The sequence below is a fragment of the Chlorocebus sabaeus genome, chromosome 20, assembly GCF_047675955.1.
Source record: "Chlorocebus sabaeus isolate Y175 chromosome 20, mChlSab1.0.hap1, whole genome shotgun sequence".
Taxonomy (NCBI): Eukaryota; Metazoa; Chordata; class Mammalia; order Primates; family Cercopithecidae; genus Chlorocebus; species Chlorocebus sabaeus.
Window position 1 is genome coordinate 106312420 of NC_132923.1, and position 27769 is coordinate 106340188.

The 27769-nt window shown below is 52.5% G+C and overlaps 1 protein-coding gene across 1 annotated transcript; it reads left to right on the forward strand.

The window, feature by feature from the left end:
* Nucleotides 1–1172: 1172 nt before the first annotated feature.
* On the forward strand, nucleotides 1173–27321 carry LAPTM5 (lysosomal protein transmembrane 5). The gene is made up of 8 exons (XM_007979702.3): nucleotides 1173–1346; nucleotides 17210–17303; nucleotides 18043–18119; nucleotides 19820–19948; nucleotides 20682–20804; nucleotides 22036–22131; nucleotides 24467–24559; nucleotides 25856–27321. The coding sequence occupies exons 1-8, from the start codon at nucleotides 1260–1262 to the stop codon at nucleotides 25943–25945; spliced, it is 789 nt and encodes a 262-aa protein (XP_007977893.1). The 5' UTR covers nucleotides 1173–1259; the 3' UTR covers nucleotides 25946–27321.
* The last annotated feature ends 448 nt before the right edge of the window (nucleotides 27322–27769 follow it).

Here is a 27769-nt window from a genome sequence, read left to right on the forward strand (position 1 = left end):
TATAACCTCTCCTGGGGCAGACACGATGGGCTGCAACAGTGTCCAATCCTAACTCCACGATCTCCTGGGAGGGCAGGGCTTCATGGCAGTTCCTGTCTGCTCTCCACTAGAAGCTTGGCATTGCAAAGGGGCTCAGTTGTGGGACAAAGCAGGGCTTCTTCCAGAAAAGTTGCATCTACTTCCTATTCCCTTTCTTTATTGCAATATGGATAACTTATCATCTGAGGAGGGAGTAGAGATCCCAAGGTAGCTTGCCGAATAGTTGTGCTTATTAATTCCAACTTTTCCCAAGATCAAGGGGAAAAGCAATCGCTGATTTTGTGTGAGTATGGGGAGGGTGTCTCGAGGTCCTGAAAATGAGGTTTGGGTCTCGCAGATTGCTGTGAAGAGGTATTGCCCCAGCTAGAAGAGAAGCCTAGCTCAGGGCCTAGCGCACAGTTGATGGGTTTGCTTAGTGGTTATTCTTCCGTCCTTGTCTGGAACTCTGCATGCCTCTTCATAGCTTAGGAAGAACATGCTTCTCCCTGTGGCTCAGGGCGAGGGAGTGGGAGAGAATGCCAGCTCCAGGGAGGCTTCTAGCACCAGTCAGCCTCAGTTAAAATCCTTGTACCTTCATTGACTAGCTGTGTGACCTTGCACAAATCATTTCCCCTCTGTGCCTCAGTTTCTTCATCTGTAAAATGGGGATCATAATAGTACCTCCCTCAAAAGATTGAGGTGAGGATGAAAGGAGTGAATCCAGGAGCATGCCTGGAAGAGGCAGGAAATGCCTCCTACACAACAGCTATTTTTGCAGCCAGACAGATCTGGGTTTGAATCCCGCCACCAGTGCTAACTACTGTGTGATTTGGGGCAAGTGCCTTGACCTCTCTGGACAGCTGTTTCCTCATCTGGAAATGGGCTTGGTAACAGTCCTGGCTTCCAAAGTTGGTAGTGTGCTTCTAGTAAGCAAGGTGTGTGAAACGGCAGAACCCCGGCCCTGGTGCAGAGCAGGGCCTGATGACAGTGTTAGGGTCTGTCCTCCCCGGAACCCCCTCCTGGGAAGGGCAGAGGGCGGTGGGGTGCTCTGAGGCAGGCTGCTGCCCTGCCCCCAGTCCCCCTCCCCAGCTGCCCCACCCCAGCTGTGACGACCTTGTCCCTGCCTGTCTAAGGGGCAGGAAGGAAGTGAGGAGGGCAGCCAGCAGCTTCCCCTTTTCTGCCCTGCTCCAGGCACCGGGCTCTTTCCCCTTCAGTGCCTCAGAGGAGGGGACAGCAGCACCATGGATCCCCGCTTGTCCACCGTCCGCCAGACCTGCTGCTGCTTCAATGTCCGCATCGCCACCACTGCCTTGGCCATCTACCATGTAGTGAGTGTGGGGGCCCCGGGTGTGCGTGTGTGCGTGCGTGCGTGAGTGTGCGAGTCTGCGGTGACCCCTCATCTACGGAGCCCCGCAAATGAAAGAGTTCCTGCTCTCCACCTCTCAGGGGGGATCCTGGGCAAATCCCTGTCCTGCTCTGGGCCTCAGTTTCCTCCTCTGTCAAATGGCTGGGGGGACCCGCAGGAGTGAGGAGTAAGGGAGCAGGAATCCACTTTCCAGGCAAATGTAACTGGCGTTCACTCCGAGGCTGGCTCTGTTTCTGCCTCTGTGAGATGGGGCACAGCAGCGGCCGGAAGGTTATTTGTGCGCAAAGCCAACAGCAGATGTGAAAGTGCTTTGGAAGTCAGGGATCTTGGAAGGAATGTGGGCTGGGATTGTTTGACCAGGATGTGAGGTCGGCCAAAGACACAGCCCCGATTCTTCCCCTGGGGCCTGAATGGAGCCTGGGCCACTCAAGAGGAAAAGAAGTGGGCATCACCCCTTTGTGCTTCCAGTGGGAAGGGAGGGGCCGAGTCCTCTTAGCTTCCAGCTCAGTCAAACCACGGCCTTCTGCCTACCAAAGAGAATTGCGACCTGTGCTAATAATTAGGGTAACTTGCCTGGCCCAAGCTCCTGTTGGGCAACTTGTGAAGTCACAGCTGTCCCTGGTTCCTCCTTTCCTGGTAACTCACAGTGTGATCTTGGGCAAGTCACAGTGCCCGGGGGCCAAGGCTCCCCCTCTGCCTGGGGTGGCTGAGGGTCAGGGTCCTTGTACTGTCCTGCCTAGATCCACCTCACCCCCAAACTCCTGGCCACACCCATCTCCCCTAGACCCAGGCAACTTCCTCCTGGGGTGACTCAGGGCCTGTGGTTGGTTGACAGTTTTCTCATGAGTCTGGAAGGGCTTCCTCAAAATTAGCCTAGATCCACATGCTGTGGTGGGCTGCTGCACATTTAGACCTGCCTGCATCTGCTTCCTGTCACAGGCAGGGCAGGCAGAGCTGTGGCAAGAGCCCAGCCTTCAGGGGGGCGATGCTGTTCAGTGGTTAGCGCGCGGCCTCTGGATGCGGACCTCTGCATGCAAATTCTGGCTTCCCTGCTTCCCGGCTGTGCAGCCTTGGGTGATTTACTTAACCTCTCTGAGCCTCAGTTTTCTCATTTAAAACAATGGGGATGTGAGTTATCGTACCTATCTGATAGGGTTTGTTGTGAGGCTCAGGGAGTTGATATATACAAAGCTTGCAGAACCATGCCTGATGCACAGGTGAGTGCCTTATCATTCATTGTGCATCATACATGGCACCTGTTGTGAGCATCCTTGGAGTCAAGCTGTCAGATTCAAGGACTCTAGTTTTGGGAGCAGGAACTCAGAGGTTGTCCTGCCCAGCTCCTGCCAATGCAAGAGCTGAGAGAAGCATATCACTCTTTGGGTGTCCCTGTACCCTGTCTTTTAGGCCTTCAAGCTCTGAGACTATGCAGCATTCTTGGAAGGACAGTGTGGCATGCAGGGACATCTCACAGGTAGCAAGTCCCTGGGTCCTCACCCCAGCCCTGCCACTAACTGGCTGTGTGGACTCAGACAAGCCTCTCTCCGGGCCTCAGTTTCCCTTTTATAAAGTCAGGGGTAAGGTGATGTTGACTGGCTCAGAGGTCTCCAACTCTGATGCCTCCAGGGTCTGGGCAGGCCATGTGAGTGACAGCAGGGGGCAGATGGGCCTGCGGTGACCTGGGGAGGCCTTGCTTGTCCCACCCTAAAGCTGCTCTCTGTTTTTGCTGGTTGTTTCCACAAAGGATTGTGGGCCCTGGTGGCCACTCTTCTGATGTTTGGAGAATAGGGAGCAGGCTTTTGTGTCACATCTTCTGATGTTTCAATGCTAGTGATTGATGCACGGTAGAAAAAAATCTCTGTGCCGGCCAAGTGGAATCCATCTGCAGGCTGTGTGGGCCCAGAGGCTGCCCTGCAAACCCGGGACTGTGGGGCTGTTAAGGTTTCTTGTTGATCAAGAAATGTTGATCCGATGTCCTCACCTGTAAATGGTGGTGTGATATACGGTCCCTGCTCACAGAGCTGAAGAATGTGTGGGCCCAAGCAATCATGGAAGACTTCTTGGAGGTGGTGCCATTGGCAAGAGGGAGAGTTTGGTTGTGGGAAGTATAGAAGGGGAGGAGAAACAGGTGAGCAATGGCGTATATGTTTGGCTTCTACAGGGATACAATAGAGACCAACCTGGAGTTTGGGGAGGAGGTGATAAAGGTTTTGAGTGACAAGCTAAGACTTTGGATCTTCCCTGCAGTGCACCGTTGATATTTTGGGCTGGATAATTCTTTGTCATGGGGGAGTGAATTGTGCGTTAGAGGAAGTTCAGCAGCATCCTTGATCTCTACCCACTACATACCAGTAGCACTGCCCCTCTCCCTACCCTGCCTCTTGTGATAACCAAAAATGTTTCTAGTTATGGGGCCCAGTCTCTCCCAGTTGAGAGCCAATGCCTATGAGTGATGAGATGTTCTAGAGCAGGAGCAGGCATAAGAACAGAGGGGTGTCCTGGAAGCTGTGCGCTCGGCCCAGGTTGTCTCCAGGCTGTGGTCCTCAGTTGACTCCAGTGGGGGGTTGTCTTCCTGCACCCCGAAAGAGTCTTCTCTCCTTCCCAGAAAGGGCAGGGCCTGGGGGCTTTCCCATAGGCTAGCAGGTGTGCTGATAGGACCTTGAGCATCTGAATGGAAAAAGAGAAGCTGTGGTCCAGATGTGTCAATAGCTCATGCTGGCTGTCATCTGGACCCAGCCATGGGTGACACTCTACACATCATGAGCTATTTGTGGACTTGGCCCCTCTGGGGAGGGTTAAATTGGGCCCTTGCCATCCTGAGACAGTGCTATGCTCTATTGAGTCATGAGGGCGTTATTACATGAGGGAAAGACTGGTCCATAGCTTTCGGCTTGGGCGTCTTCCTCAGGATGTCACTGGGTTTGTGTAGAGGATTCTCTGGGTCACCCAAACTTGCACACTTTGGGAAGCCAGCAAACTAACTTACTTACTTACTTTCTTTCTTTCTTTTTAAAATTTATTCTCTTTTCCAAAGTTCAGTAACTTGCCCATCTTTTGTTGTTTGTTTTGTTTTGTTTTTGTTTTTAAGAGATGGGGTCTTGCTCTGTCACCCAGGCTGGAATGCAGTGGTGCCATCACAGCTCACTGCAGCCTTGAACTCCTGGATTCCAGTGATCCTCCCGCTTCAGTTTCCTGAGTAGCTAGGATCACAGGTGCATGCCACCATGCCCAGCTAATTTTTAATATATATCTATTTGTAGATACAGTGTCCCACTGTGTTGCCCAGGCTAGTCTCAAACTCCTGGCCTCAAGTGATTTTCTGCCTTAGCCTCCCAACACTCTGGGATAACAGGCATGAGCCACTGAGCCCAGCCTAGATAAATTTCTTAAATTGATCTCTTGGGTCCTGGCTTTTTGTCAACCTGAAGCATGTCCTAAGTCAATGGGAGAAAGTGGGCACCCCCAGAAGACACTTTTGCCCAGAATTCTCTTCCTTTCCTGACCCCTCTTCCCCAGGGTGCCCAGAATTCCACTCTTAGAAATGCATTGTCTGGGTTAAAAAACTTAACACCTGCTATGATTTCAACAGTATCGAAACAGGATACGTCAAAACAGGGCAAGGAGGAAATGTGTCTGGGTTCTAGGATGGTGAAGGCTCTATTTTTTCTACTTTTCTGTATTTTCCATATTTGGTACAATGAGCACGTACTCAGAACGGTTTTAGATTTACGAAAAAATTGCAAACACAGTACAGATAGTTCATGCGTCCCCTGTGCCTAGTTCCGCTATTGCTAACGTCTCAATATTAGCAATAGAGCACAGTTAGCGTGGTGTGTTTGTTGCAATGGGTGAATGAATATTCGTGGGCTGTTATTAACTAAAATCCACGCTTTACCCCTATTTCCCCAGATTTCCTCTTATATCCTTTTTCCGTTCCAAGATTGCATCCAGGATGCCACGTCCCATTTAGTCTTCATGCTTCCTTAGGTTCCTCTTGGTACGATGGTTTCTCAGATTTTTCTTGTTTTTGAAAACCTTGACAGTTCGAGGAGTGTTTGTCAGGCATTTTGTCAAACGTTCTTCAGCTGGGGTCTCTGGTGACTTTCTCATGCGTAGACTGGGAATGTGCTTTTGGGAGGAAGCCCATGGAGGTGACGTGCCAGTCTCAGAACATCGTACTAAGAAAAGGTTCTGCCAACTTGACTCACCACTGTTGCTGGTGACGTTGAGCCCCCGGCTGAGGTTGCTCCCTTGTAAAGTTATTCTTTTTTCTCTCCTTCCCATGCTGTACGTTTTAGAAGGAAATCACTGTGCTGTTCCATGCAGCCCAAGTTTGATGAATGGGGAGTTCTACCCCACCTCCTTGAGGGCAGAGTAGCTACATAAATTAGAATTTCTTAAGAAAGAGATTTCTCAAATCTCCTTAGAATTTCTCAAGGAGATTTGTCTGTACTCCCAGTTTATTATATAAATAAATGATGTATTTGTATCACAGGGACCCAGGGATCTTTACCGTATGCTTTGGGTTATAACCCAATGCTACTTTACTTTGTGGCTCAAGTATACTACTTTTAAATCGAGAAAAATAAAAAAATAAAATAAAATAAGGCCGGGTGTGGTGGCTCATGCCTGTAATCCCAGCATTTTGGGAAGTTGAGGCGGGTGGATCACTTGATGTCAGCACAAAACCCTGTCTTTACTAAAAATACAAATATTAGCTATGCATGATGGTGGGAGCCTGTAATCCAAGCTACTCGGGAGGCTGAGGCAGGAGAATTGCTTGAACCTGGGAGGCAGAGGTTGCAGTGAGCCGAGATCGCACCACTGCACTCTAACCTGACAGAGTGAGACCCTGTTTAAAAAAAAAAAAAGGGCCGGTCGTGGTGGCTCACGCCTTTAATCCCAGCACTCTGGGAGGCCGAGGCGGGTGAATCACGAGGTGAGGAGATTGAGACCATCCTGGCTAACACAGTGAAATCCCGTCTCTACTAAAAATACAAAAAAATTGGCCAGGCGTGGTGGCAGCGCCTGTAGCCCCAGCTACTAGGGAGGCTGAGGCAGGAGAATGGTGTGAACCCAGAAGGCAGAGCTTGCAGTGAGCCAAGATCACGCCACTGCACTCCAGCCTGGGCGACAGAGTGAGACTCCATCTCCACAAAAAAAAAAAAAAAAAAAAAAAGGTAAAGCATTCAAATCATAGTATTTGAAGAAGGAGTGTCTATTGCGCTGACCTCATGCAGGTAAGTCCCCCCATGTCTTTCTGTGCCCAGTCCCAGGCCAGGAAACAGCCCTGACTCATTCATGGCCTCTGCCCTAGAGGGGCCAGTCTGCCAAGGAAAAACGGTGACAAGGACAACAGATGACATTGCGGGCTATGACGGGGGCACAGATGCAGGGCTGGAGGTTGGGATTCTGGAATAGCTTCTTGGAGGACGTCTGAGTCCTAAGGATGAGTAGGGCTTTGCTTGGGCACCTTGGAAAAGAGGCCATGCTGGGCTGGGGGGCGGGGGGGCGCGGTGGGGTGGGGTAGCATGAACACAGGCTTGAAGGGCAAGGACACTTCAAGCCTGTGTTCAGAGACCTAGGAGGTTCAGAGACCTAGGAGGTTTGTCAAGCTGGGTTAGGAGGGGTGGCCACGAGGTGTGTGGGGGAGCAGGGTGGAGAGGTCCCCAGGGGTGGGACCTGCCCGAGTCCTTTGCTTTTACAAACTTCAGAGCTAAGAGGATGGATCTCTGCTCAGTCCGTCAGCTCATTTTGCAGATGGGAAAACAGGTCCAGCAGGCCCCTTACTTACTCCAGGACACATGGAGAGGTGGGGCAGGAGCTTCCTTCAGGCCCCACTGCTGGCACACAGGTGTGTGGAATGATCCAGAAAGTGGGCAAATGAGTTCCTTCCCTGGCCCATGGCTGGGGTGGTGTGTCTGTCTGGGAGGCCCTGCCCTCATCCAGCCTCCCACCATTCATTTCTTCTTTATGGTCCCGTTCACGGGAAGCTTCCTCCTCCAGGAAGCTCTCCTGATTTGACCTCCTTAGAACTCCTGGGGCTCTTTTCTCTGCTCCACTTCGGGGACAGTGATTTGTGATTGAAAGGAACACAGGCCCATCTCCATTACTCACCGGCAATGCAACTTGAGCAGGCAGGCACCTTTGTTATCTGAGCCTTGCCTTCCTCATCTGTAAATGGGGCCAGTGGTCCCTGCCTCAAAAGTTATCATTTAGAGGAGGCCCTAGCGAAGCCAGGTCAGGGGCTAGCAGGCGAGTGCCTGAAGTGGGCTATGGAAGAAGAACACAAGGCCCCCGCTTTTTTTGAGACTGAAACTCACTGTTGTACAGACCGGAGTGCAGTGGCGTGATCTTGGCTCACTGCAACCTCTGCCTCCCTGGTTCAAGTGATTCTTGTGCCTCAGCCTCCCAAGTAGCTGGAATCACAGGTGTGTGCCACCACGCCTGGCTAAGTTTTGTATCGTTAGGAGAGACAGGGTTTCACCATGTTGGCCAGGCTGGTCTCAAACTTCTGACCTCAAGTGATCCACCCGCCTCAGCCTCCCAAAGTGCTGGGATTATAGGCGTGGGCCTTCGTGACTGGCCCCGTTCCCCTCTTGAAAGTTCATCTGTTTGGGGTTGAAAAATGGGTCCAAACTGTCAGGTGGGGAAAACCCTGGGTGAGAATCTGTTAGAACTTGCTACCTTTAACCCCGATGCCCCTGGGCTGGATAGAGAGGCTGTGTTCTCTGCCACTGCAGCTCTGTGCCCTTCATGGAGGGGTGAGGAGGCCGGTGGGGGCAGGGTGGGAGTTGTAGCCCCTCCTCAGTGTCAGAACTGAGTTGTTCTCCTCACCTCAGGGGCGTGAACCCCAGCTTCTAAAAGCAGGAGGGCCCCATGGCCCATCCCATCGAGAGAGTGGCTGAAGGTTCTAGCCTGGCCTGGCCGAGACTTCTCTGTTTCCAACCTGGCCCCGAGGCCTCCAGGAAATGAGGCTTTTATTTTGAGCCTAGAGCACCGGCCTGAAACCAGGACTTCGCTCTGAGCTCACTGTGAGGCGAGCGTTGGTCTCCCAGGGGACCCCACCCTGCCAGGGGAAGTGGCGCAAAGCACCCCCTAATGAGGCAGGAAGCAGAGCCATGAGCTGCACCGCCTCAGCCCTGCGCAGGGGCTGCTTGGGACAAGGCACCCCTCCCCCGGCCTCAATTTCCTCCCCAGTCAAATGGGGATCAGTAACTCCCACTTGTGGCACCGGACAAATGGCAGCTGCCACTGGGGCCGCCAGTTTACAGATGAGGAAACTGAGGCTCAGGAGGGCAAGTGACTCTGAAGCCTGTGTTAGATAAAGAATCCGAGCCCAAGTGTCTGCTCCAGGTGGAGGCAGGGAGGGCAGGCTTCCTGGCAGCCATGGGATGGGGTGGGAGGGTCAGTTCTGCCGTCCCCAGAGCCTTGTTCTGAGAAGCACAGAGCCCATGTGTGAAGAGCTGATTTCAATTCTACCTGCAAAATCAGAAAAACGTGGGACTCATGTCAGAACCTGTCTCTCAAGACTGGCGCGAGGATGACATGAGAGAGCGTGTGGTTGGTCGGCCCTCCCTACCCGCAGGTTCCGCATCTTGGGTTGCAGATTGAAAATACTCAGATGCAGAGCCCGTGATACAGAGGGCCGACTGTATATGTTCAGAAGAGGACCTGGCGTCTAATAAATGCACAATAATAATAGTATCAATACTTATTATCACTGTTGTGGGTCTTTGTTCTGAAGATAAAGGGAGAAGCGATGGTTTGAGAGAATCGTTGGGGGAGTGGAGGGCGCTTCCCCAGATATCTAGGAAGTGGAGGATGACAGGGCCTTGTGTCATACCTAGAGGCCAACTCTGAGCCCCCAACTGGCTGCTCCTAAAGGGAGATTTGATAAGCTACCACCAGCCAGCATACCTCTGCTGCTGGGATTCACTGGCACTGTTTGTTTTTGGGGCAAAGTTAGCTGCTAGCGCCCAGTCACAGCACTTCCTGTGCTGCCCACGACAGCCTCCTCCAGTGTCATCTGAGCCATCTGAGTCTAGGTTCTCTAGGCTTTTGCATGAGCTGTCATGTCTCCTGCATGCTCTTTCCCCTTTCTCTCTAACCCCAGAGGCCCCACCCCTGCCAAACCAGTGGATCCGTGTGTTCTCCCAGCCAACTGCTGCCATTTACTGAGGCCTGCTGTGTATTCAGCACATGGATGACACCAAATCACAGTTCACTAAGAGGAACGTCTTGCGGCTTCCTGAATGCAACGCACACACACTGGCCTCTGCTCATGCCCGTTCCTCTGCCTGGAACACTTTTCCCATTGCTCTTTGGGGGAATCTTCTTCAATATTCACCTCCTCTGAGAAGCCCTCCTTGACTCCCACCATTGGACCCTGAGCTTTGGGTGTTGACCCAGAGCCCTGTGTGCTGGGTCCCTGGGAGTCGTGCCCTCTGGCCTGGATGCTCGTTTGGGTCTTGACCCAGCCTGATTCATCTTCATGATCCTGTGGAACCTGGCACAGTAGGTGTCAGCCAATCTCTATGTTATTTTATTTTATTTTTGCAAACCTTTTCTTGATGTGTAATTTACCTATAGAAAAGCACAGTTATCGTAAGCGCACATCTTGGTGAGCTTGTACAAGGTGAACACGTCCATGTGACCTCCAGCCAAACTAGGAAATCAGACAGGACCAGCACCCAGAGGCCCCTAGAGCCCCCCCTCGCCACTGCCCCGCCCCCACTGACTTCTACCTATCTATGTAGTTCTATATCACATACAGCTGTAGAACTATGTAGAAATGAAATTCTGTAGCGCGTGTTCTTTTGCGAGCACTTCTTTCTCCCAACGATATGTTTGGGAGTGTCATCTGTGTGGTTGCGGGTAGCTAACTCATTTTTTCCATTGCTGTGTATACTCCATTGTATAAATCTACCACAATGCGTTTGCCTGTTTTCCTGCAAAAGAACATTTGGATTGATTCCAGCTTGGGGCTGTTACAAATAAGGCAGCCACGGCCAGCAGGCTCCGTGCTGGGTGTCCACACACAGCCACCTCTGCAGCTCTGCTGATCTTTCTGAATCACTGTCTTCAGTGATTTACTTCTCACACCCACTCCGGGAGGTGGATGGATTCTTCCCTCCCTTCTACAGATGAGGAAATGTTACAGATGAAGTAACGTGGCCAGGCCAGGATCCCACAGGGGATCGGCACTGGGGTTCTTACTGAGGTCTGTGAGCCCCAGAGCCCAGTGGAGGGAGGAGGGGATGAGGTGGAGGTGGGAGGGAGGATGAGGACTGCAGAAGAGTGAAGAAGAGAGAGAAGCAAGGCTCTGGGGAGCTGTAGGCAGCCAGGCGGGGCTGCTGCGGAGTGCGTGGCCCCAGGAATGGGGGCGTCTGGTGGTATCTGGGCTGGCTGGAGAGGTGGTTGGGGAGATAGAGCTCTTGGGGGGCTGGTCCCCACTGAGCCCCCCATAAGCTCTGACCAGAAGCACAGGGTGGGGCAGGGGAGCTTCCTCTTGACAGTGATACATCTGACTCCCTTCTGACATCCTCCTCCCAGACAACCCGGGGAAATCAGGGTGGGCAGGTGAGGTTGAGGGGACTGAGCTTCAGGGAGGGGCCATAATGATAATGATGATGGCAGAAGTGTGAGGCCATAGGACACAGGGTCAGGGTGGAGCAGCCCTGAGCGGGAGGGGCAAGGGAAGGCTGTGGCACTTGGGACCCATTTGGCAAACTGCATTGTCTGTTGGGAAGGGTTGAGGACAAGCCCGGGCGTGTCTTCTTGTGCAGCCTCTGTCCTGGGCTCGCACATTTGGTAGGAGGAGCCAATGAAGTAAACGGACAGGAAAGTGTCCACACTCTGGCTGGCACGATGGGTGCTCACTGAAGGCTAGGTTCTTTCTCTGTAACCTTTATCTCCCTGAAAATCTCAGAGGATGGGTCTCTGCCTGCCTGCTTCTGAGATGGTGGGTCCTGGGCATCAGAGAGTGTGAGAGAGTGGGCCTGTTCTTCTGCAGAAGGGACTGGTCTTTGAACCCCAGAATTGGGGGTTCTGGTGTCATCACCACCATCCACATGATCTTCCTTATCACCATCCTATCCTGATGTCCCCACTGCCGTCACCCCCATCACTGTCACCAGTATCACCAGCAGCATCTCTGATCATCACTGTCATCACCACGCCAACTCCAACAACATCCCAACAGCCACTCCCCATCTCACATGATCACCATGGCCAGTGCCTCCCAGGTGACATCTGGTGCACTGTTTACACGGCATCCCCTCTGGCACCGCCATCCTTATTGCCCAGCCATGTTCAGTACTGACCCTATTGTCCCCACCTTCCCTGATTTCCCTCCTCCAGCCCCTGCCCCCATTCTTTTAGCTCAACCTGTTGCTTGCTCCTCAGAGCCACCAGGAAAAGAAACAAATCCCCCTGCACCCTGGCCACTTCCCCACTGGCCAGCTTGGGGAAGCTGTGTTTGTCATTAAGAAAGAAGTGCTGCATGCAGACAGGAATAAGAACTGAAACCAAAGAGGGGCAGAAGGAAGAGGTGAAAAGCGGGAAAGGAGAGTGGGGGTGGGAAGGGTGGCTGAGCATGGCTGGGACCGCAGCCTGAGCCCGGATTGGAGGCAGGAGGACAGAGCTGATTCTGACCCTGCGACAGTTTTGGTGTGTGACCTTGGGCTGGTCGCTGTCTCTCTCTGGGCCATACTTCCCCACTGGTAACATCCTCCTCTCAGGGAAGAGACACTCCTGCACCTTCTGAGTTTCCCTGGAGAGACTGAAACACACCTGCACTGCCAGGCCTGTAGCCTTGCACATGATGTCCCCTCTTTTGGAATGCTTTCTTCTCTTCTGTGTTGGAAAACTCCTACTTATCCTTCAAAGCCATGCTTGTGGGTTTCCTGTTGGTGAAACTCTCCTTAAGTTTTTAAAATAGCAATGCATTATCCCTGGTCAAGGACCCCAAGCCCCATGCGTGTCCTCTGTCATGACTCTGAGCACACCATTCACGCACTGAGTTCCCTGGAGACTGAGACACTGGCACGTCAGAGTCAGTGGCTTGTCTAGACAGAGTTTGGAGGTGGTAGGTGCTCAGAGGGTGTTTACTGAGAGTCAGTGAATGCCCAGAGGTAGCAAAAACCACCACCCAATTGTGTTTGCTTGTGGCGCATCTGCTGTGTGCCCGGCTCTGTGCACCACATGATGCCATTTGACCTCAGCAATCCTGTGAGGCAGGTCAGTGATTAACCCCATTCCTCAGATGAGGAGCGGAGGCCCAGAGAGGTTAGTGGCTGACTCAAGGGTGCAGAGCTCAGCTGGGGTCTGGGGCCATCTGACTCCAGCACCCCAGCTCTTATCTTCATGATCTCACCAGCATAGAATGAAGGGACAGTGGGTTAAAAGATGCTGTAATGGGGGAACAGGTGGGTGAGGGCATGGTGTCTGCCTGGGCATTGTTGGAGGAGAGAAGCCTTGTGCCTGTCGTGGGAAGGCTTGGATTCCAAGGTCACAGCCCAGCTGGGCTCTCAGAGCTTAGGGAGAAGCCAGCGCTGTGTTCAGGTGGAAACCAGGGGCATGAAGGGAAAGCAAGGGCTGGGGGCTTGGAAATATTTTTTTTTTTTTTTTTTTTTTTTGAGATGGAGTCTTGCTCTGTCGCCCAGGCTGGAGTGCAGTGGTGCAATCTCGGCTCACTGCAAGCTCCGCCTTCCGGGTTCACGCCATTCTCCTGCCTCAGCCTCCTGAGTAGCTGGGACTACAGGTGCCCGCCACCTCGCCCGGCTAGTTTTTTGTATTTTTTAGTAGAGACGGGGTTTCACCTTGTTAGCCAGGATGGTCTCAATCTCCTGACCTCGTGATCCGCCCGTCTCGGCCTCCCAAAGTGCTGGGGTTACAGGCCTGAGCCACCGTGCCTGGCCAGCTTGGAAATTTTGACTCTTTGCATACTCTGTAGGTCGTCCAGGCACTTTCCAGGAATTACCAATAGCTGTTGGTTAGGGACATGGGTGGGGCAGTGAGGGCCTTCTGAGGGGTAGGGTGCTGGCCCTGGGGTGGCTGGGGGTGGAGGACTGTGGGCAGCCTGGGTGAGAGGTCCTGCAATGTGTAGGAGCTCCACCCCACTGACCCTCCTGCGCTCTGTCATCCCAGTGGTCCCAGGGGAAAATGAGGGTCTCTTCTCATTGACCAAAGGCTAACACAGGCCGGGGAGAAGCCAGAACCTGGCCAGGGCCACACAGCAGTGAGGCAGTGGCGGAGGCCTCCTGCTCCCCAGCTGTGGTCTCCTGAGCTCTGAGGGGCTGGGGCTTGGCTGCCAGCGAAGAGTGGGCAGATGGCTGGAGAGATCCTGGAGTCTCAGGGGAGCCAGCCCAGCCTTGTGGGGAGCCCCGGACCCCAGGAGAGAGGCAACAGGGTTCACACCCCAGCCGGGCCACGTGACACAGGACATGTGAGTTCTGTCTCAGCCTCCATTTCCTCATCTGTAAAACAGGAAAATGTTGCCTCTTTTGTAAAGTTTTGGGAGATGGCAGTGCAAGCCTGTGTGTGCGGGTCTGAGCACACAGTAGCTGCTGAATAAATATGAGTTCTTCTCCATTCTATGTCCTAGAGAGCAGCATGGGCGCCTGGAGCCGAGCTTCCTCCCTTTCTCCCGGGTCAGGGACTGGCATCTTCGTGGAAGGTCGGGGCCCCGCACAGTCTGAGTCAGGCTCTGAGGTTGCCTTGCTCTGTGACCGTGGGCCGGTCCCTGCTCTCTATGAGCCTTGTGGGCCATCCGGCAATGGGGACAAAGTCCTCCCCCGTCCCCTGCCTCAGGGTTGTTGAGACGGTGAAATAGGGGGAGGGTGACCTGGGTTTTAAGTGCACCTGGTTTTCACAAAAGTAGAAATACCTCTGGTGTCTGGTGCTCAGGCTGAGGGGAGGGAGGGGGGACTGCAGAGGGAAAGGGGATGGGGGCACCTCTCTGCCTCCACTGAGGCACTGAGGGAAGGGTCAGGCCTCAGGCAGAGCAGGGTGGCTGGGAGATGCTGGGCAGTGGAGGGAATTGGCCAAGATTTGAACCTTAACCCTACAAATGACCAGCTGGGAGGCCTTGGGCAAGGCCCTGGACCTCCCCGAGCTGCACTTTCTTCGTCTGTGAAATGGGAGTGAAAGTATTAAGAATAGTCCCTTTGCTGAGTAGAGGGGAAGATCATGTGGCGTGGAGTTAGGCTATACAAATGTCCCCTTCTTCCCCTGGGGTGGTTGGAGGGGTTGCAGGGCAGTGAGGGATGCTTGGAGGAGAACAGAGGAGTTGAGCAGGGAGTTGAGGATTAGTAGAGGTCTCTAAAGTCGGGTAATGTTCAGGGTGACCTCATGGCCTCAGGATGACAATATTAAAATTCTAAATTTTTCAATCATACAATTTTTTAATTTCTGGAAATTTTTTAGTAGCTGTTTTATGATGTTCATGATAAACTAGGACAGTAACACATTCATGTAATTTAGAAAGAAAGGAAGATAGAGGCGTGTGTTCAAAAGGTTTTACTGACATAGGTGCATGATCAAAATATCTAAGTCCTCCCCAGGGTTCAGGCTAGCAGGGCTCTGAGGCATTTTGGGGGTCAGGGGAATGGGAAGGCATCAGAATAGCACTGGGAGACTTGGGCTCCCCCCTCAACTTGCTGTGTGTCCTTGGGCAAGCCACCTAATCTCTCTGAGTTTATAAAACAAGCAGAGGGAGCTTATAAAACAAGTAGAGGTAGGCTCCTTCTAGCAAGGGGAGGTTGAGATGATCTGATTCTAGGCTTTGTTCCAGATCTCAGATACTCCTGGAATCTTGACACTTTGAAAGTCTTCTCATTTCACAGCTGGTTGATGCTCATGGTCCTTCTCTAAGCCCAGCTGTGACTCATCTGTGATCTGCTTACATACTCCCAGGAACGGGGAGCTCACCACTTCACAGGACACCCCATTCTGTGCTGGACGGAGCTGTCATCTGCCTCCCTTTCTCTTTCTCTCGTTCAAGGTGAAACTGAGAGGAGAGGGGCTGCGGCTTGGCCTTTAGGGACTGAGGAAGGAGTTTTTCTCTCAGGGCTGTTTCCTCTGAGTGTTAGCTACAGCCCTTACCACACCTGCCTTCTGCTCAGGGTGCTCTCGACTTTCATGATGAGACAAAGCCTTTCCAGCTCACTCTCCAGCAGCTAGAGGGGGCAGTTAGAGCATGCACCATGCTCCTGGTACTACTGCCCAACCACGTAAGCTTGCCCCAGCCAAAAGCAGATTCTGTTTGCTGGGCACCCCCTGCCAGTCCCTGAGCTCAGTGTTTTGTAAGTATAATGCAATTTAATCTTCACTGAATCCAGCGATTGCAATTTTCCGGATGAGGCAACTCAGAGATGTTAAGAGACTTGCCCAAGGTCACACAGTGATCTGGATTCAAATCCCTCTTGATCTGGAGCCCAGCTCTTCATCACTCTTCTGTTCAGTCCCTTTCCACGCCCCTAAACAGGATGTAATGTGGCAGGAAGACAAGTTGAGACCTGTGTCTGAGCAAAAAAAAAAAAACAAAACAAAAAAAAACAAACCCACACAGTCAGCAAGGGGGAAACAGATGGTGGGTAGCTGGTTGCCTGTCAGCTGAGCATAAGTTACCAGTGCAGGGCTGCCTAGAAAGCCAATGTAAACTTAGGGCCATATTAATAGAGATAGGGCACCCACTAGAAGGGAGGGGAGAGTCTTCTTGTTCTTTATATGGGCAGAGGAGAACTGCATGTGTGTCGTAGGGGAAGGGTGGAGGGCTTGCTGCAAGGACATGGACACACGTAAGGTTGTGAGTTCCCCATGGCTGGAAGCACTTCAGTAGAGGCTGCATGGCACAGGATTCCTGCACTGGCTGGTGGAAGGCATGGACAAGGTGATCTCCAAGATTCTTTAAAACTACAGTTTTGTGGCTGAATTTCAGTGGTTTCTAGGTCCACCCCAACACTCTGGCCTATCAGATTCGCCCCTTCCCCATCATTCTTAGCAACGGTCCTCTGAGAGTGTGGGGTTCATTTGTTCATTCGTTCATTCATTCATTCATTCATTCATTCAACAAATACAACAGCTAGGGGGATGAACAAAGACACACACAAGCTTTCCCTGCCTGGAACCTACAGTCGAGTGGGGATAACAGTAATAATAATAGCACAGATTGAGTACTTACTATCTGACAGGTACTTTAAGTGAATTATCCCATCTGGCTCCACCACAATCCTATGAGGAAGATGTTATTATTCCCTGAGGGGCCATGGGAGATGGGGATTCAGGGTTAGATGCTCTCCAGGGCCCTCGTGGGCCTGTGTTGATGATTCTGGGAACCTGAAGCTCTATGATGCTCTCTGATCCCCAGAGCCTGTTGTTAGAGAAGGGGGTGCAGTGGAGGGGCCTTCAACTTCTACCCCCCACCCCACCCCCTTAAGCCTGACCTTCAGTAGTAACAGTTACCACTCTTACTGAGAGCCGGGCCCAAGGGCTCTCCTGGGATAGTCTCATTTACTCCTCATGGCAGCCTCCTAAGGAAGTTACTAGTATTATCCCCATCTTGCAGATGGGCAAACCAAGGCATATAGAAGTCAAGTAGCTTGTCCAGGGTCACACAGCTGGAGAGAGGAAGACCCAGGATTCTGAGCATGGGCTTTCTATGTAAAGGCCACTCTTTTGTCTGGGATGCCCTACTGACCTGGCATGCCCTCCACTCCAGGATCCTCACTACTGGCTTCCCTGCTGTACACCACTAAGGTGGGAAGAGCTGGTCGGGAGGCCGTGATGCAGGCTCAGCTGACTGATGCTTTGCTCTGCCTCCAGATCATGAGCGTCTTGTTGTTCATCGAGCACTCCGTAGAGGTGGCCCATGGCAAGGTGTCCTGCAAGCTCTCGAAGATGGGCTACCTCAGGATCGGTAGGTCCAGGGGACGCCGGTGGAGTGGCGGCGGGAGGAGGACAGGGAGGTCCCCGGCCAGGGATAGCCAGGCTGGGGTTGGAGGCCCTGTCACCTCTCCATGGACGATGGATGACCTCTGGCAAGTGTCTTCCTTTCTTGGGGCCTCGGCTGTTTCATCTGCAAATGGGGATGTTCCACCTGACTCCACCCACATATGCAGGTGGTGAGAGCAGATGGAATGGCACTTTGCAAACCCCCACCAGCTGGTAAAGGTGACAGCCTCACTCTTCTGCTTAAAGCTGTCAGTGGCTGCTCATCACACTAGAATAAAATGGAAACTCCTCACCATGGGATCTAGCCCCTGCTCACTTCTCTGATAGCATCTCCCTGCAATTCTTCGCCCCACACCTTGCTTCAGCCACACTGACCTCAGCAACCTTGTCCCTGTCTCAGGCCGACTCCTCATTGCTCTCAGGCCACTCCCCAGGGATGCCTTCCTCGGCCTCACCCTGGCTGAAGTGGACCCCAGCCTGCACCTCCAGCCCAACACCCTCTGTCGCATCCACCTTGTGCTACGCATGATGTTCTGCTTTTGTCTGTGTACCCACTCCAGACTGAGGACTGTGTGAGGGCAGAGCCTGGGCTTTCCTGTGCACCCTCGTGTCCCCAAACCAGTGGTTCCCGAAGTGTCTTCCTGGGAGCCTGGCTGGGTGCCGGGGGTACCCCTGAGCGCCTCACTGCTCTCCTTGCCTTTCAGCCGACCTGATCTCCAGCTTCATGCTCATCGCCATGCTCTTCGTCATCAGCCTGAGCCTGCTGATCGGTGTGGTCAAGGTGAGGGCTCGGGAGCCCCGCTGCCCCCGCCCCTTCCTGTTATTCACACCCGCTGATGGGCAGTGCTGAGTGCGGAGAGGGTGGAAGGCGGGTGTGTTCAGAGGTCCCACCTGCATGCTGGAGATCTTCACATTTACCTTTTGGAGAACCATGTTTCTCCCTGAGATTCCCTGGGCTGGTGACCTCGGTTCCCTGGTAACATGAGCCTCCATGGGGCCGGGCCTGGTAGGCCATGCTGGTCACCGACATTTCGGTGAGAACTAGCTGATGACCCACATCCTTTTAAATGGCAGGTGGAAGCAGGGAATTTGGAGAGTGAGAAGAGGAAGTGTTGTTTCTGGGGGTGAGGGAGGGGAGAAGGCACTGGATTTTGTAATAGATGAGAGGAGCCGAAGCAGGAGGAACGTAGGGTGCATGTAGCTCTATCCATGCAGTGACAGGTGCCAGCACCCTGAGGGGGACCTACGCCCTGGAAGGCCCCCAGAGAGTTCATGATCTAACTGGGGAAGATGGGCCCTCAGAGAGACAGGGACAGTCTAGCGTGACAACGAGGGGCTCCTGGGCCCGAGGCAAATCTGGTGGGAGGATTGAGATGGGCTGCAGCTCAACCCCCTGCAGAAGAGGAAGCTGCTGTCCCTTGGTCCCCAGAAAGGCAGGAAGCCAGGGCCTCATCACATGGCCATGAGAGTAGGATCCAGAAAGAGGGTCCTTCCTGTGCAGACAGGGGCCTGACACTTGCAGGGCCAGAGGAGTGGGGCGATGATTTGGTGCTGGTTTGGAATGCATCCACCCTGCCTAAAATGCCAACACCCTCTCCCCTTGCTAACATCCACTGTGTCTTGGAACCCATGTTCCCCGGGGAGGCCGTTTGCATTGTGCAGGGTGGCTCTGGGTGCTTGTGCAGAAACTCAAATGGTTCAGCTAGGGAAATGGAGAAATGGAGCAAGTGGTCCTTGACTCTGAGATCAGTCAAGGTTGTTCTGGTTGCCTCCTGAGTGATTTTAAATGACCACATGAGACACCGGGAAACCCCTGTTTCCGTGATTTTGTCCCCAGCTGTGAGAGCATATGAATGAATACTGGTCACGGTGGTCACTTGCTTTCAATGGAAGGAGAGGGACTTCAGCCTCTTCCTGGCAGGGCCTCTTACTGTGACTTTGGACTCCTGGGAGTGGCCCACGGAGGGAGGTCCAACTGTATGTGGGGTGGTGGTGGGGGAGATGGAGGGGGTGGGGGGCCAGGGCTCTCTGCTGCCTCTGGGCCTTCGCTCATGTCGGTCCTTCTGCCTCCAGTGCCCCACCCCTCCCTCCCTCCTCGCTCCTAGTCTCCTTCCCCGATCTAGCCCTGGTGTCCCCAACTCCAGCAAGTCCTCGCCGATCCCTCTCCTCTGTAAAAAGTGCACAAAGCCCTTCCTTGCTGGGTTCTTGTGAGCAAATTGAGTCAAATCCTGCTCTTTGAGCCCTGATAGATGGGGATGGTTCCCTTACGTCTCCTAGGACACCAAGACTCCCCTCATTCAGGGCCTGGGTCTTATCCACTCCCTGTCCCCAGAGTGTCACTCAGAGGAAGGTGACCTCAACTGAGGAGGGCAGGGAAGATTTGGGAGAGGGTGGGCAGGGGATGTATGAGGACATCAGGCTGGGTAGGGGAGTGTGGGCTGCAGGCAGGGGACACTTGATGGTGTTGGGCCTACCTTTCAGAACCGGGAGAAGTACCTGCTACCCTTCCTGTCCCTGCAAATCATGGACTATCTCCTGTGCCTGCTCACCCTGCTGGGCTCCTACATTGAGCTGCCCGCCTACCTCAAGTTGGCCTCCCGGAGCCGTGCTGTGAGTACCCAGCCCCCACCTCTCACCGGACAGCAGACCCCAGGCCTGGCATGGGAGATGGGAGGGGGCCAGACACGGGCCCTGGGCTCAGGCTGGGGAGGGTAGGAGCCCTCTTCCTGGCTGCGGTCTTGACCTAGCCTCTGAGTCCCTCCACATTGCCCCAAGTTTCTTCCTCTGTGGAATGTACCTGCAATCACATCTCACCAGCCTGCCTTATGAAGGTTAAATGAGGAACATGCACACGGGGGGGTGCAGCCCATGGTCAGCACTTGGTCAGTGCCGCTGGGAGTGAATTGACACCTGAGGAAAGGGCACGTGTGCTTTTAGGCCCTCAGCCCCCAGTGTTATTCCAAGTTGAAGAAAGGAAGAGAAGGATGATTCATGCCAGTGCGTGTCCACTGTGGAGTGGCTTGAGGCCTGCTACCAGTCAAGGACACAGTCACCCAAAGTTGCTTTTCTCACTTTCCCCAACTGTTGTCCTTGAAGAGACCGAGGGACTACATCGTGGAAGGGCCCTGGCCTGGGAGTCTGGAGACCCTGGTTCTAGTCCCAGGTCTGCCACCAGCTCTTGGTATGAACATCTGTGTGTTCACGTCTCTCTGTGCACAGGGGATGAGTCGATGATGTCTGTAGCTGAGATGCTCTCTCAAGTGAGGGCCTACTGTGTGCCGCTCAGTAACTGGGACTTTAATTGCCACTCCTTATTCCTCCTCCTTGTATTTGTCCTCCCCAGAGCCCCTCCAAGTTCCCCCTGATGACTCTGCAGCTGCTGGACTTCTGCCTGAGCATCCTGACCGTCTGCAGCTCCTACATGGAAGTGCCCACCTATCTCAACTTCAAGTCCATGAACCACATGGTGAGTCTGGGGCAGGGGTCCATGCCCATTTGCTGGCTGTGTGGCCTTGAACAAGTTACTTCATGTCTCTGTGTGTCTGTGGTTTAGGCCAGGTTCCCTGGAGCTGGAACCTGGGAGGAAGATTCTTGTGCTGGTGATGTATTGAGGGAGCCCTCTCAGGAGGAAACTTGTAAGGAGTGAGGAAGGCAGGTTCGAGAAAAGGAGGAAACCAAGCAAAGACGCGACTATAGGAGCAGCCCTGCATGATCCCAGAGAGGGCCTTGGTGTGTGAATTGCAACACAGACATAATATCCGTTTTTACTGCTGTCTAATGAATTATCTCTAAACACTATGGCTTAAAGCAATAAACATTTATTATTTCACACAGTTTCTGAGGATCAGGAGCTTGGGAGTGGCTTAGTTGGGTTCTTCTGACTCAGGGACTCTGGTGGGCTGCACCCAAGATGGTCCCTGGGCCTGTGGACAACTGAGGGCTTGATTGGATCTGAAGGATGCACTCCCAGTGGCTCACTCACAGGATATGGGCTCTTTGTCTAATTCCTCATTGTGTGGACTTGTAGTAGTGATGCTTGAGTGCTCTCCTGACATGGCTGCTGGCTTCCCCTGCGGGAGCGATGTAAGAGATAAGCAAGGAGGAAAGGCAGTGTCTTTTACGACTTCCATCACTTCTGTTACACTCTGTTAGTTAGAAGTGAGTTGCTAAGTCCAGCCCACACTCATGGGGACAGGAAATAAACACTACCTTTAGAAGGGAGGAGTCTCAAAGAATGTGTGGTAATATTTGCAAATGACCACAGAGGCAGTCTCACCTAGGGCGAGTTCCTCTGCATCAGTCATTGGTTTCAAGCTGCCCCTAGAGGAGGGAATGTAACCTCCCAGGTACTAGTGGATTAGGTGGTCCCTATCAGCCAAAATGATCTTCTAGAGAAGGGCATAGGTGTGGCCCCTGGGCAGCTGACACCTGCCAGTTGGGGATGGGCAGGTGCACCAGCCTGGGAAGCGGATCTGGAGGTAGTAGTCACTTGGCTTTTCTTGGTTTGCCCATCAGTGGGATGGGGCTGAGGGTAGCACCTGCTTCCTAAGGCTGCTGTGGCGGTCGACCAAGGTGACGGCTGTGCCACACTGTGCTCCTGTGTGTGTGGAGGGTGGGATCATTAGTCCTGGATGTGTGGGTGCTGTTGGAATTCCTTATGTCCAGAGACATTGATGTGGCTCCCAAATCTGTTGCAGAATTACCTCCCCAGCCAGGAGAATATGCCATATAACCAGTTCATCAAGATGATGATCATCTTTTCCATTGCCTTCATCACCGTCCTTATCTTCAAGGTGAGTGGACCCCTGCCCTGTGGCTCTGGGAGGGGTGGTGAGGCGTGCTGGGCCCAGGCCTGCCCGTGCCAAGCTGTTAGAAGGCAGGGACATGTGTCCTCCATGCCTCCTCTCCTGCTTTTAGCTCCTTTCTCTTGCTATCCCATGCCAGCTCCTCTGACTTTACTTGGGATCCTCCGAGACAGCCCGTTTAGGGGATATGAATCCATGAAGGCCACCTGCGTTCAGATGTCTAATTCCAGCTGTCCAGAATTAGATTTGGACTGTCCTGCGTTTGAATCCCAGCCCCACTGTCATTAGCTGTGTGCTTGGTCTTCAGCAAGTCACTTCTCTCTGGGCCTTAGGGGCATGAGTCTTACTTTGCCTATGTTACAGTTTTATGTACTTCAGGCATCCAAATGTGCCTGAGATCATGTTAATAGAGGTTTGGTGATGAGAAGGAGGGAGGGGAATGATCTCATTCTTCTCTGGGGTGGTCAGGCCCAGGGATAGGGTCCAGCTTCAGGTCCTAGGTCTGAGTGATGGTGAAGCACCAGAGTGTGTTCACAGCAGTGCAACCAGCAATGTGAAGAGACAAGAAAACGTACCGTCTTAGGAAGTCAAAACCCCCCCACAAAACCCAACAAAGACCTGAGTGCTATTCTGCATGGAAAATAGAGGACTCAAGGGGGACATGACTGCTGTTTCTTAACACCTGAAGAACTCTCGTGGGGAATTTTGTGGGATCCTAGAGGCCACAATGGGGGCCTGTGGCCTGAAGCCACAGGGATGCTGATGACCACAGAACAGAAGGAAGGGCTTTTAAAAAGTGTTCTTTTCTGATCATAAAAGTAACATAGGTCATTGTAGAAATTAAAAAACTACAGATGAGCTGGGTGTGATGGCTCACACCTGTAATCCCAGTGCTTTGGGAGGCCGAGTTGGGAGGATTGCTTGAGGCCAGGAGTTCAAAACCAACCTGGGCAACATAGCAAGATTCTGTCTCTACAAAACATTAAAAAAAAAAAAAATTAGATGCATGTGGTGGCACGTGCCTGTAGTCCCAGCTACTAGGGAGGCTGAGGCAGAAGGATTGCTTGAGCCTGGGAAGTTGAGGCTGCAGTGGGCCATAATCGTGCCACTGTACTCCAGCCTGGGTGACAGAGTGAAAATCTCTCTCTCAAACAAAAAACAAAAAACTCCAGATAAGTAGAAAGAAGACAAACACTCCACCATGCCCACCCCACACAGAGAACATCACTGCTAACTTGGGGCATTTCCCCCCAGCCTTTCTGTGCTGGTGGGTGGGCGTCTGCGGACTCCAGCTCCTGCTTCCATCTGAGGCCCTGGGCAGTCTCTGCCGTCACCTAATGCCAACCTAGAAACAGAACCTTGCCCCTTTTAACATCTTCTCCAAGGACTGACCTAGCACAAAAGCACTAGTGAGTGTGCAGTGAGAACGCTCGAAAGGCTTCATGGGGGAAGTCAGTGTGGGGTTTCCATGGCACTCTCTACTGCAGGACCCCTCCCCAGATCCCACCACACAGCTCCATCTCCCAGCTCCCCTTCTGTTTTTTATCTTCCAGAATGAGGGGCTTCCCTCTTTGACCCTCATTCTGCCTTGCTGGCCCCCTCCACCTACTTGATTTTCCCTGGGCCTTCATGCCTCAATCTTTGTCACTCAGTACCTCCATATGTCTCCTTGCCCCACCTACGTGCCCAATCAGGGAATCCATCAAACAAGACCTTCCAGTACAGGACCCTCTCCTCCTACTCAGGGGGCATCCTGGGGGTTTTCTGTTGTTTCTTGAGCTCGCCCCTTGGGATTGTACGCCCCACTCTGGAAAGCTTCTGCCCAATTCTTACATCAACTTGCATCAGCTGATGGATATATACCAATTGTTCCTCCTTTATAAACATGGGCCAATACTGCACATGCTGTTTTGTAATCTGCTTTAGAAAACAACGTATCAGAAGCAATTTTGAAGAAAACATGTCCCACCATCAGCTCTGTTTCCAGATGGCCAGGGCTGTCTCGGGAGGTAGTGAGCTCCCGGTCAGTGTGGGCAGTTAAGCAGGAGCTGTGGGACTATTGCCGGGGACATTGGAGGGTGGGCCAGAAGCCACCAAAATCCGCTTGCTATGTGGTGTCTATGGGGCAATGAAAAGGGCAGTACCTGGAATATTCTGGACTGGCTGGTGAGGAACCCCCAACCAGAATGAGAGGTCTGAGCAGGAGCGGCTGGATGCTGGCTTCTGGGGAGAGTGGTGGCTCCTGCCTGGCATACGTCCTAGGCCTGCTGGAGTGTGAGAAGGATGCTCAGCAAAGCACAGCCTGACCTGGGCCTTTTTCCAGGTCTACATGTTCAAGTGTGTGTGGCGGTGCTACAGATTCATCAAGTGCTTGAACTCGATTGAGGAGAGGAGCAACTCCAAGATGTTCCAGAAGGTGAGTTTGGCTGCAGGCGGGTGCCAGCCTTGCTATTCACTGCCTGTGCCATTTGGGTCGAGTCTCCTTCCTTCTCTGGACCTTGGTTTCTCTATTTGTAAGATGAGGGTTGGAACAGAAGAAATGTGGTCTCTTTCAGTTCTGGTAGTCTAAGATTCATTCACTCACTCATTCACTCACTCATTCATTTATTCAGTATTTACTACCTCTCAGTCTTTGCTAGTCTCATATCGATTCCAGGGGACGCAGAGAAAACTAAGATGCCACCTCTGCCTTAGAGGAGTGTATAGTTCAGACACAGAGATACAATTACAACTTGGTGTGAAGCACAGGGACAGTAAGCACAGAGGAAAGACCTGGCCTCTTTTTGGATATCAGGGAAGGCTTCCTGAAGGAGGTGACAGTTGACTGGTCTTGGAGGGACAATGGATATGAGATAGCTGGGAAAGGAGAAGGAGGCTTTTGGGGAAGAGAGGATGGGGTGTACTTAGAAGTAGCTTATTGGAAAGTGATGTTTCAAATTCCTGGTAACTTACTTTCCTCCCCGGTAAGGTGGAGATTGTATTAGTTAAGGCACTTTTGGTTGCAAGTGGCAAAAACCCAACTCAATCTGACTTAAGGAATTTACTAGCTCATATAACTTAGCAGCCAAATGTAGGTCTGGCTTGGGCCTGGCTGAATTATGACATCAGGATACGATCTCATCCTCTCCATCTCTTGACTCTACTTTCCTTCATGTTGGCTTCATTTTCAGGAAGCCCGTCCCTTGTGGTGGCAAAATGACTGCCAAAACCCCTAGGCGATATCCCACCCTCTCAGTAATCCCAACAGAAAAAGAAGGTCCCAGTAGCATGTCTGATTGGACCAACTTGAGCCACGTGCCTATCCCCAAACCAAGGACGATAGCCAGGAGGATGGAATTCTACTTTGAGTGGCCAAGTCCAGCCACCCCGCTGGATCTGAGGGATGGGACGAGTTCTTTTGGAGGTATATGGATAGAGAATGTTTTCCCAAGGAAAATGGTGCACTGTATTCAAAATAAGGGGGACTTGATGCTGAATAGGCAAAGGCAAGTATGTCCACTACAGGGCTGGGAACTGCACCTATCTCATGCAGGCAGTGTCTAGCACATAGCAAACATCCAAGACCTGCCAGTCATTATCATCATCATCATCATCAGCAGCAGCAGCACCAGCATCATTTTGCCAGAGGTGGGGGTTTAGGTCCCATGACCCCGGGTTGGAATTGCAGGTCGTTTTTGACCATACTCAACCCTCATCTCTGTGTCTCTCCCAGATGGTCCTTCCGTCCTACGAGGAAGCCCTGTCTTTGCCATCGAAGACCCCAGAGGGCGACCCAGCACCACCCCCATACTCAGAAGTGTGACCCTCGCCAGGCCCCAGCCCCAGTGCTGGGAGGGGTGGAGCTGCCTCATAATCTGCTTTTTTGCTTTGGTGGCCCCTGCGGCCTGGGTGGACCCTCCTGCCCCTCCCTGGCAGGACAATCTGCTTGTGTCTCCCTCGCTGGCCTGCTCCTCCTGCAGGGCCTGTGAGCTGCTCACAATTGGGTCAACGCTTTAGGCTGAATCACTCCTCACGTCTCTCAAAAATTCAGCCCAACAATGCTTGGTTTATGTCAATCAGCTCCGACACTTGTTTAGACCATCGGTCATTCTAAAGTTGGTGAGTTTGTTAAGCAACTATCGACTTGATCAGTTCAGCCAAGCAACTGATGCATCAAAAACCCACTTGTCAGTTCAGTAAAATAATTTGGTCAAAACAACAGTCTATTGCATTGATTTATAAATAGTTGTCACTTCACATAGCAATTTACTCAAGTAGTCATCAATTAGCTACCCCCATATATAAATATATATGTAATCAATTTCTTCAACTAGCTTGCTTAAATGATAATCAGTTAGCCAACCATGAGTCGTTTAGAATAGTGATAAATAGAATACATAGAATAGTGACGAAATTCAATTTAAAAAGCCAAGTTAGCCTCCAAACCATTTAATTCAAATGAACCCATCAACTGGATGCCAACTCTGGTGAATGTAGGACCTCTGAGTGACTGTATAATTGTTAATTCAAATGAGATTCATTTAAACAGTTGACAGACTGTCATTCAATAATTAGCTCCAGGAAATAACAGTTATTTCATCAGAAAACAGTCTCTTCAAACACACAATTGTTCTGTGGAAGAGTTGTCATCAACAGTCCAGTGCTCACCTATTCAGTTGCTCTGTGGTCAGTGTGGCTGCATAGTGGTTGATTCCATGAAAGGAGTCAGCTCAATCACAGTCATTTTAGTGACGAGCCGCCAGTCCGTTCCCAGGCCAGGCCGTTGCTGGCCATCCCTTCAGTCGATTCAGTCATAGATGAGTCAGTTCTGCCTGAGGCTTGTGATCAAGCAAAAATTCAGCCCTGAAGTCGGGCACATCTGTTCGTCGGACTAAACCCACCAGTTAGTTCAGTCAAAGCAGGCAACCCCCTTGTGGGCACAGACCTTGCCACTGGGGTCATGGTGGTTGTGGCAACCAGGGAGGTTTGGCCCCCACAGCCCTCCTGTGCCTGCTTCCCTGTGTGTCGGGGTCCTCCAGGGAGCGGACCCAGAGGTGGAGACCACAGAGGCAGGGTCTCTGGGGACTGTCGGGGGGTACAGAGGGAGAAGGCTCTGCAAAAGCTTCCTGGCAATACCCCCTTGTGTAATTGCTTTGTGTGCGACAGGGAGGAAGTTTCAATAAAGCAGCAACAAGCTTCTCTCTGGCTGATGTGTTTCTGGAAATACAGTGTAGGGAGGGTGGAGACCAGCCTTCTACCTCCACCACCCCCAGGATTCGCCCACACTCCCCCACACCCACATACACACCCCCCACAACCACACCCACCAACGTACACACCCACACCCCCACACTCACACCAACACCCACGCCCTCACATAAGCCCCACACCTACACCTACATACACACCCCTCACACACTCCCAGCCACACCCACCAAAGTACACACCCACACCCCCACACTCACACCCCCAACACCCACCCCATCACCTAAGCCCCACACCTACACCTACATACACACCCCTCACACACTCCCAGCCACACCCACCAAAGTACACACCCACACCCCCACACTCACACCCCCAACACCCACCCCATCACCTAAGCCCCACCTACACCTCCATACACACCCACATAGACACCCGTCAC

Excerpts from the sequence above, each read along its gene's own strand:
- LAPTM5 (XM_007979702.3), top strand. The coding sequence starts at position 1,260 with ATGGATCCCCGCTTGTCCACCGTCCGCCAGACCTGCTGCTGCTTCAAT. Across the intron at positions 20,805-22,035 it reads TCAAGTCCATGAACCACATG|AATTACCTCCCCAGCCAGGA; the intron begins GTGAGTCTGGGG and ends AATCTGTTGCAG. Across the intron at positions 22,132-24,466 it reads TCACCGTCCTTATCTTCAAG|GTCTACATGTTCAAGTGTGT; the intron begins GTGAGTGGACCC and ends GCCTTTTTCCAG.